This window comes from Ostrea edulis, chromosome 2 (assembly GCF_947568905.1).
Source record: "Ostrea edulis chromosome 2, xbOstEdul1.1, whole genome shotgun sequence".
Classification (NCBI taxonomy): domain Eukaryota; kingdom Metazoa; phylum Mollusca; class Bivalvia; order Ostreida; family Ostreidae; genus Ostrea; species Ostrea edulis.
In genome coordinates, this window is record NC_079165.1 from 34840136 (window position 1) to 34850763 (window position 10628).

Below are 10628 nucleotides of genomic sequence, written 5' to 3' on the forward strand. Positions count from 1 at the left end.
GGACACGATTTGACATGAACATTTTTACATTTTTTAATGTTTAGAATGCTTCAATAAGTACTAATGGTCAGCAAAAATTTGACTGTCAGTTGTCGAGGTACATGGGAGATGACAGAGCTCACAATTCTTTTTTTCTGTGGAATCATCATTGTTCGTGGGGGGTTGATATTCGTGGATTTCGTGGGTCACTCTTACCCACGAATTTACGTGTCCTCGAACATTTTTAAAATCAAGTAGAGTTATCTCTCCTAGTGATATCGTATCGCTTACCCACGAAATTACGTCCCAACGAACCAGCAAAATTTTGCTTACCCACGAACATTGGCCTCCACGAATTAAAATAATTCCACAGTATGTAACCAAGGTTCGTGTCATATGTTTGTTTACATAGGTTAAATATACTTGTAAAAGTTTCGTTAAAGCAGATTTTTCAAATTACAAGTTCATTATGAACGCAATTAAACAGTCTCTAGTGTTTGACACATCTCTTTTTGTTTTAAACATGATATTTTCTACTGAGCAATGTATATGTAAACAAAAACATGGCCCTGTTTACATATCAAAGAATTGCGAGTGCTGTATCTCACATGTAACTCAACAACTGATATTCAAATTTTGGTTTGACTAAAAAAAAATACTTCAGTTAAGCATTGTAAACAATAAACATGGAAAAGTAAAATCTTAATAATTTTCAGCTGAAATTAATCGTGTCTATGTCCCTTTAAACCTTTGGTCACTAGAAATGCTTGTCACCTGAGCTTCATCTTCATGCGTTGTGCTAATAATTATGGAGGGTAATCGAGTTCAAAAATCCAAGCATGTAAACTTGTTAATTGAAACATGCAACCGTGTTAATTTCTGTTTCAACTATGTATGTTTGCAACTCAGGGGGTGTAAGTTATGTTTCTCAGAAATGTATACCTCAGTGTTGTACTCTTCATTTGTGTCATCGTTTGATTTCTGATTTTACATTTCTCTTTATAAAAATGCATCATTGTTTCTTAAATTATACGCGGTCATCCCTACAGTATTTCCGTTGGTAGACTTTGTATTTACATAGCTGTACCTTACAACATCGCATCTTACACGTTACAAGTCAACAAATGTCAAGTTTACATGTTTGTCGAATTTCGATATGACCATATATGGAAAGACAACGGAAATCCACGATTTCTACCGAGAACCGAAAGAAAATCAATGTGCTACACGGGCAGAACACAAGCGGTATTCTCGCTAAATTGTACGTACTTGGGTGAAACGTCACCAATGAACAATATATTTCCGGAATATATGTTAACGTATTTTTAAAAATTCGAAAAATTAATCATAATAAAGTCATATCTATTAGATCTAAACTACATATCTAATTACATAACGAATTTTACGAGGTACAACTGGACTGAAATTACATGTTAGTTTGGTAGGCTATTTTTTTCTTCAATCATATCTAGGGCTAAAATAAATTAAAATACGTACATATTTTTTCATTATAATATGTAGCAATATGTAAGGAAATAGTAGTCAGAAATTTAACTCAACCTAAGTTTTGTTGGACAAAGAATGACAACGAGTATCGGCCACATTACATGGCTTTTCTGAAAAGGGGGTGGGATTGGGGGCAGAGGAGAAGTCGTCTAAAATTCTTGACAATCTAGCAAAAAAGGGGACCCCCCCAAGAACTCCATAAAATATGTTGTCTATTCCAAACTAACAGCCTAAGGGAGGGGGAGGGGCTTAGTCCTTCAATTCATTACAATGTACATGTAGTTGGGGGGGGGGGGGGGTCATCCAATATACCTTACTTTTTATGTGAAAATAACTTTGCACGTAAAAATAATGGAAAATCAATTTTAACGTGCCTGAGTATAAGATGGACGAAATCAGGGATACCAAATGTGATTATCCACTCAAACAACTTCTTTGAGACTTTATCTCCCACAAAATTTATAAAGAGGAACACTTTAACAGAGACGGGATGCCCTTCATTGATTGTGGAAAAAACTCTTTCTACCACATCATTCTTTCAGCCTTTTGACTGGCCCTGTGACGTGCAGTACCACATGACCTCTGCACTTTTGATATTACATACGCATACGCATAGGCGCCCTCGGGTGATACCCCTACTAAGATGGGATAATTTCCGATGTCTTCCTGCTATAAACAGCCCATAATTGTATATTAACAAATAACGTTTTCAATTTTCATAAATATTTTATTCTAAAAAAGAACGTTTATATCTGAATCTTTTAGGCATGTTTGATTAGATATCCATATCATGCACCAAATCACAGCGAAATTTGGACTCTAGAATCCTTTATTTGCAAGGAAAACAATTTTGTTTTATCATTCAGGGACGAATCACTAAAAATCATATAAAATAATTGAGAGCTTGTTTCACTCTTTCGATGGTGAGATCACACTTCATAAGAGGTGTTTTAACAAGCCATTAAATAAAATTTTAGTGTAATGAGCTATCTTAACCGGTGCAAAATATGTGTACTAGCATGTTGGATAGTTTTATCCATACATAAACGTTACATGTCTGTGCACATGCACATCAAGAAAGTATATGTTTATTATTAGGCGTTGGTGTAAATCCATTCTTCGTAACCTTATAGATAAGATAAGATAAGTTTATTCCAATTTTGGGCCCAGAGGGCATAACAGTAAGACATTTTATAAAGAAGGAAATTCAAAAAAGAAAGAAAGTTTACAACATTAACTACAGGTTACAGAGACTGCAAACTGCGTGTGGATGCAGCATGTTGGGGAAACAAGTACATACATATATGAATTGCTAATCATGTATATATACAAGTAGATGGACAGTATCAGTATTATACCAATATATGAATAATAAACTATAATGATTTTTGCAGTTTTAAAGCATTACTTCTTTTTCTTATAGATCATTTTCTGTGTGTAATGCGTAACGTCGAGAACTTGAGACTGTGACACATTTCGATTTGTCTTTTGATATAAAAATTTAGCAAATTCGAGATGCAAATCCGTTGTTAATTTTGGCGCATGCGCAATAGCTTAGTCCTACAAATGGGGAATTCTTTCGTTTCTCGGTAATAATCGTGGATTTCCGTTGTCTTTCCATATATGGTTATATCGAAATTCGACAAACATGTAAACTTGACATTTGTTGACTTGTAACGTGTAAGATGCGATGTTGTAAGGTACAGCTATGTAAATACAAAGTCTACCAACGGAAATACTGTAGGGATGACCACGTATAATTTAAGAAACAATGATGCATTTTTATAAAGAGAAATATAAAATCAGAAATCAAACTATGACACAAATGAAGAGTACAACACTGAGGTATACATTTCTGAGAAACATAACTTACACCCCCTGAGTTACAAACATACATAGTTGAAACTGAGAAATTAACACGGTTGCATGTATCGATTAACAAGTTTACATGCTTGGATTTTTGAACACGATTACCCTCCATAAATAATTAGAGATTGTTCTGATTCTTACTCATGTTTTTATGATTTTTTATGACAATGCTCAACGTACAGTCTAGGATTTATCTTGCGCGAGATAAATCATAATATGTCGTGCGCACGAGATATTAGTTTGTGCGCACGAGATATTATGTCGTGCGCACGAAATAAGTCGTGCGCACGAGCTATTAGTATTATGTTGTGCGCATGAGACAATAAATCCTGCTCACGACATTTTTGTTTTCAAAAGTATAATTTTGCGTGTCCTAAATATGCGACCGTATCATTACAAGTACTCAGTCCACAAATATGATAACAGCAGCTAGACAACTAAATACATACATTCAGTATTCTTAGCATAAAGAGACCATAGTAAAATGTTACAAAATACAGATACCCCCAAACATAATATAATGTATGTATAGAGTTCACAGCTGATGTGGACTTCTTTGTCATATTCTTTAGCGTCCACACAATATAGGTATGGATCTGTGTAAGGTTGGAAATTTGTATTGTTTTGTACATTTGAATGAAAAACTACCCAATAGTCAAATGGGAAATATTAAACGTTTATAAAGATGGATCGACCGTTAAAACAGGGTGGGGATATTGATAGGTGAAATGTTAAACCAGCCTTTAGGTTAAAAAAAACCCCACCTTATTGTCCATTATAGGCTATTAATGAAAATGTGCCACCACTGTAAAATGATATAAATACATATATTGTAACACTTTAATCCGTACTTCTGCAGACGTACGGTGGAAAGTTGGGGTATTGCGAAACGTACATACACCGAGACAAACGGGCTAATATCTTTGCTTCCCTGAAATTGTAAGTGTTTTTAATCTTTACTTGGCTTGTAATCTTCCTGAAAAAAAATTAACCAAAATCCAAAACAAAAAAAAGGGGGGGAACACCCCCCCCCACCCCCAAAAAAACCCATCAAGTGATAATTAGGTTTTGTTTTAAACAGGAAAATCAAAATGGAGCAGTATTCAATTTTCCTTCTTCTACCACTTTTGACAGCATGTGAGTACTACTGATAATCAATTAACCTGAACCACAGGGGCTTATCTTCCGGATTGTGGAAAAAAATATGAATCCATTTTAAAATCACCTTTGAAGTCGTTCTGATAAAGGTTCCGACACGCATTTGGTGATTAATAAATCGTTTAAAATTACACCCCCTGCACGTACTTTTATATCAATACAAAGGACCAAAGTCGTCATCTTTGAAAAAATACCCCCCCCCCCCCACACACACACAGAGTTTAACACCCGTTTCTGGACTCTTAACTTAGAATTTAATGGATCATCGTGGTACGATTCGCTGCAGCGATGATTTTCCTAAATGATGGTGTATTTGTTGCCGGTCGACATCTATTCTATCAAAAGAAAACCCAGAGGAATCATTGATTTCCATAAAACGGAAGATGCACCCCTTTGGTAAATACAGACAAGTGTACGACGCCTCTCATACATATATCAGTTTCACTGTAGTTATTCATTTCTGAATACATCCAGATTACATACAGCATCGTGCCATAAGTGAGTAAACATACCGCTTGCCTCCAGAAAATACGTTTTGTTGATGTCAACAAATATGGCGAAGCAAGGCAAGGGATTATTAGACAACAATAAATAAATGATCATAGAACTCATTGAGAACGGCCATTGAACTAGTTATGTTGTGGCTGAAAATTGAAAATATGTAAGTCTACAATATCTAGACTCTTGAAACGCAGGCGAAATGGCGAATGCGCGGTGACGCAGAGAACTTGCCTCGAAGCGGCAGAAAAAAATTGTGACAAAAAGGTAAGAAAACAAGATTTCCAAATTGTAAAAACGTCTTGCATAGCCACACCGAAGGACGGGCAAATTCAAATTCATGTAGCAGTACTCTGACAAACTGTACAACATAGATAACATTTTCTGGAGTACACGACAATCAGTTCAGTTTGCATTAATAAGAAAATTGGCGGCCATTAAAAAGTTTACTCATTTATGGAATGTCACGATGCTGTATAATTAGTTAATTACAAGTATATTTAGTATCATATATATGGCACGCCAAATTCACAAAAATGAGCTAATCATAGTTTCACAGTTGATAAACTAGGTTTATCCACTGTAAACTATAGTTTACGAACTGTAAACTATAGTTAACGATTCGTTAACTATAGTTTTCATCGGTAAAACTATATTTAACGGTTGTAAACTATAGTTTACAAATGCTAATTCAAGTTTATCTGTCTTTAAATAAACGTTAACAATAGATTTTGCTGATAAATACAGATTCACATTTGTAAACTATAATTTACTTTCGTTAACTATAGTTCACAATTGTTAATCCTAGTTTCACAAATTGTGATACTATATTTATCAGATAAACTATGACTTGTAAACCGTAGTTTACAATCGTGAAACCGTATTTATCAGATAAACTATGTTTTGCAATCGCTAATGATTGTTTTCATTGTTAATTATAGTTTACGCTTGTGAAACATAGATTATCTGTTAACTATGGTTTACAGATGTGAAATATAGATTAACGTCGGTTAACTATAGTTTGCGGTCCGTAAACTATAGTTTACAGTGGATAAACCTAGTTTATCAACTGTGAAACTATGTTTAGCTCATTTTTGTGAATTTGGCGTGCCATACATATCCTACACAGGGGCTAATCAGAAAGTTTTTCAAAGGGAGTTGCGACCTCAGATATTTGTAGTACATTTTTTGCTCTAGTCGGGAAGGGGATGCAGACCCCAAAATGGAAAAAAGTAACCCCTTTTTAAGTTAATATTTTCCGATGAAAGAGGGTTACAACCTCTGTTATATACAGTTGTTGTCGGTCTAAAGAGAGCAATCTCTTAAATATGAATATTTCAAAATAGAATCCACCCATCTTCTCGCCTCTCACTGTCTCTCCGTTCTCATCGGTCTCCCTTTTTTCTCTACACCATCCTCTTCCCCCTCTTTTTTTTCTTTACAATTTCTTTCCGTCCCCACATCCGTATTCAAGAACAAAATCATGACATTTTTGTGGTGGAAGTATGGTACAAACTGGTGTGAATGACACTTACCACTATCATCATGTTTACAAAAAACAAATTCTTTAAATTTCATTTTTAAAGTAAGTATAGGAAATTTGTTTCTTTTTGAAAAGTTAGTTTGAATTTAGGTTTAGCTTGCACCTCTTTTCCATCGGACCTGAGCGGACAATGGACAGATGGGAGCACAAACAAAGGTATCACTTTCCAGTCCTCGGGGATCACGGGATGGGAGGTGTCCATGTTTAACCAAAAGGTCAGCAGCTGGAAATGTGTTGATGAGGATGCTAACCAAATTTTACTGAGGTATGTTATGAAAAGTGATGGAATGATCATATCATCTTGACTACAGGTTTGTTAATAACAGGCAATGAGGTAGTCATTTAACAAAACAGGAGGCTGGGTCAGATCCAGAAATTTTCAAAGAGGAAAAGAAGGGTTGGTACCCAAGATGGATTCCATAATGGGGATGGAGATCCCTAAAATGGCAGAGAATGAACTCTAATGTGCCAAAAAATGCAACCAAAAGGGGGGTGGGTTGCAATCTCCATTACCACCTCTAGATCCGCCACTGGGGGCACATATCTCATGGAGAAGGGCACTCATCTCAAAAATACGAAAAGTACAGAGTCACAGAATTCGTAGAGTATACAAAGAACGGGAGAGCAAAAAGGACATATGGCTCTACACTGAACAAGTTACACACAGAAATAACCAGTCAGTGATACTATTTCAAGACTTTCGTTTAAAAAACGCCCTTAGATCCTGGCGTGGTATTTGTGCAACATTTGCAAATAAGAATCTTTTGGACATTTGTCAGTATAAGAATTTTTTCGCTAATTAAAAGTGACATTAATCAGTAAGATCCTTTTTGGTAGTGAGAATTACATTTGTCAGTAAGAATGTCTTGGGTAGTGATAATTACATTTGTCAGTAAGAATCTCTTTGGTTTCCTCCTATGTCAATGAACCTTTGCGCAAATATCCGAGCCAACGATAAGCTCAAGTTGTAGAAATTGTTATTGATCGTCATACTGTATATTATATATATATAGTACCCTTTTAGAGTTCACATTCTTTTTTAGGGTGGGGTGGGGTGGGGGTCACTTCTTTTTCCAAGCATGTTAGCTTATATTTTGTAATATCTGTATTATCACCCTTTTCAATGCTTTACTTTGTATAGCAAGAAGATACAACATTGATTGTTTAATCCTTAATTTAGTTGATGTAGAATTATTGATTTCGTTTTTCTATGTTAGATCTTCCCCACAAATATTAATATTTGGATTGGAATTCGTCGTTTACCGCTGCATGAAATGGGAGAAAGTGAGCAGTTGTAACTACAAAATCACATTCAACAGCAGTAAGTGTTTGTTTCATCCATATCATTCAAGGATAATGATCAATGTGCGGGGATTACGATTCATTCATATCACAGGCGCTTGTATGCATGTTGATTAGTTGATTGATTGATGTTTTCCGCCACACTCAACCATTTTTCAGTTATCTGGCGGCGCCCAGTTTTTATTGGTAGAAGAGAGAACTCGGATACAATATACCTGGGAAGAGACCACCGACCTTCCGAAAGTAAAATGGGAAACTTTCTCACTTACCGGCACGAGCGGGATTCGAACTCGCGCCGATAGAGATTCGAACTCGCGCCGATAGAGGTGAGAGGCCGTGGTTTATTGAGCGCGATGCTCTAACCACTCGGCCACGGAGGCTCCCATGTTGATTAGTACAGCACAAAAACTGTCTATGTATATCAAAGTAGGCGATATTGTTTTTGATGCTGTTAAAACTGTTTCGGCCTAAAAACAAGACCTTTTCAATTACAAAAATGGACCGCGAGAATAATTATAAAAATGAAAGTAACTCAGATTCCCCGAGACTGTCAGATCCCGTTGATCTCTTTCATCTTTTAAATCAGCATATTTGTAATATAATCATTTATTCAAGTGGTATCCATTTTTTGAATCAGCTTATCTTTGATTGCAGAGAACAAATTGATTTGATTGATATTATGTTTACATGTTATTTATTATCTACATGTATTTCCTACTCTCTTATCTCTGAATGTGTTATATACAGACCACAACGTAAATGAGTCATTTATTACTCATTGTGCTATCCTCTCTACATAAATTTCTTCATTAATGTAATGAACATGCCCTGTTGACCGGTCACACCTGCCATGAGCCCTGTATTTTCAACTTTTCTATCGTCAACGTCCCATATTTATGTAGCAATAGTCCAAAATCACGTTGATTATGTCTCTTAACTGATTCGATACGCGAAAACATGTTCTGCGCATGATCAATTTTAAAACCGAGTCAAGCTAGTGACGAATAAGTTTATGTCACATGGGTTTCAACATTCTCGTTTGAAGTCAGAATTTCGCAAATTCTATGGTCGTTATAGCGATCTTATTGGCAAATATCACCAGTCGTTAGATCGAATGTGTATGACAAACTGTTAGGACGTTCTTGGCACACTGATTTTGACTATGGATTAATCCATTTTCCTGATCAAGATATAGGGCTCACGGCGGGTGTGATCTGTCGAAAAGGTATGATCACTCCTCCTAGGCACCTGATCCCACTTCTGATATATCCAGGGGTCCGTGATTACCCAACTCTTTATTTTGTATTCCTTATGGAAGTTGTAGATTGATCACTTGTTCGTTATCTTCACCTTTTATTCATTTAAATAATAATATTTAGAGAAAGAGATACAGACGGGGAATGAACGAGTGGTCGTTTTGAGGAAGAGTGACGAGGCTAAGATCTCCATGTGTTCAGCGGGTGTGAAGGAGTTTCGTACTATCAAGAAAGACAGTGAGATTAATCAATTACTTAATCATCAAAACTACGGTCATGTCCAATTACTTAATTATGAAAACTACACTCTTGTACAATTATTTGATTATTTAATTTTCAACGCTACGGTAATGTACGATCACTTCATTATTTAATTTCATTATCTTTTTATTAAAACTACCGGCATATGCAATCCCTTTATTACATGTAATTTTGTGATCTGCGTAAACGTGCACGTTCATGGGGATGCCACTGACGTCCTTATCTCCTATTCGTGGGTGATTTATCCATTCCACAAAAAACAACGGAAATTAGAACCCTCACTAAAATGTTTTATTCCATACCTTTTCAGTTTTTCGAGATATAAATTTCCTGTATTTCCATAAATCCATTCTTTTTCTTCTTACAGCATGCAGCTGAATCCTTTTCTTAGAAGATCAGCAGGGTATCGTCTACAAAGCACAAAATGTAATGGAATTTTCCTTTTTCGGTGCTTTCTAAAAGTTAATGATAGATGTAGTTTTTTGGATTAGTGTGTCTTTAACAGGAAATCAAATTGGTTATATATGTATGTTAATTTTGTCACTTCTAATATCTTAAAATATTCAAAATTAAAAAGATGGTAACTTTTTCTGGATTTTGTTTTCTTTTGCGAATCGACTCAAGTTTTAGGATATACCTTTATATGTAAATGGCATATCAAGAAATTTTTCATCAAATATGTCGCTGTTTACACTTTTGGGCCAATTTCTGCCGGTGTGCATTGACCGAGTACGCGCGCGCGCGCGCGTGTGTAATATATGATTGATATAACGCACTATAAATTATATGTAAAATCTTCATGTAATTACATGTACAATAACATTCACATTCCACAATTACAAAAACATTCTTTAACGAGTTGAATGTCAACTCGCCTTGTTTGATAAGGCTATGTGCTACTGAACGTACTGGCTTAAAAGAGAGAGAGATGAAGAATGGTTTTCACTTAGAAAATATATATACCATCATTCTGACATCACCAATCAAGAAACGGTTTCCATTGTAGCATTATTCTATTTAAAGAACAAGTCAAGGTTGTTTATAATATGGACGTGTGTAAACAAAAGAAGCAGTATTTAATCACGTCTTCTATTGTTTTACACGCACATATTGCAAAAAAGCTATAGAATATTTTCCATTACATTTTTATACTCCCAAAATATGTGTTTTTGTGAAGAATTGAAGGGTCAGTGCTTTTGCAGAGAAATGTAATACCGACGAATCATTGGTAAATATAATTAATGTTAATATATAAA

General features: G+C 35.4%; 1 protein-coding gene across 1 annotated transcript; it reads left to right on the forward strand.

The window, feature by feature from the left end:
• Positions 1-4141: 4141 nt before the first annotated feature.
• LOC125681388 (uncharacterized) lies at positions 4142-9961 on the forward strand. The gene is made up of 6 exons (XM_048921443.2): positions 4142-4293; positions 4436-4491; positions 6644-6818; positions 7771-7874; positions 9235-9348; positions 9740-9961. The coding sequence occupies exons 2-6, from the start codon at positions 4446-4448 to the stop codon at positions 9748-9750; spliced, it is 450 nt and encodes a 149-aa protein (XP_048777400.1). The 5' UTR covers positions 4142-4293; positions 4436-4445; the 3' UTR covers positions 9751-9961.
• Positions 9962-10628: the final 667 nt, after the last annotated feature.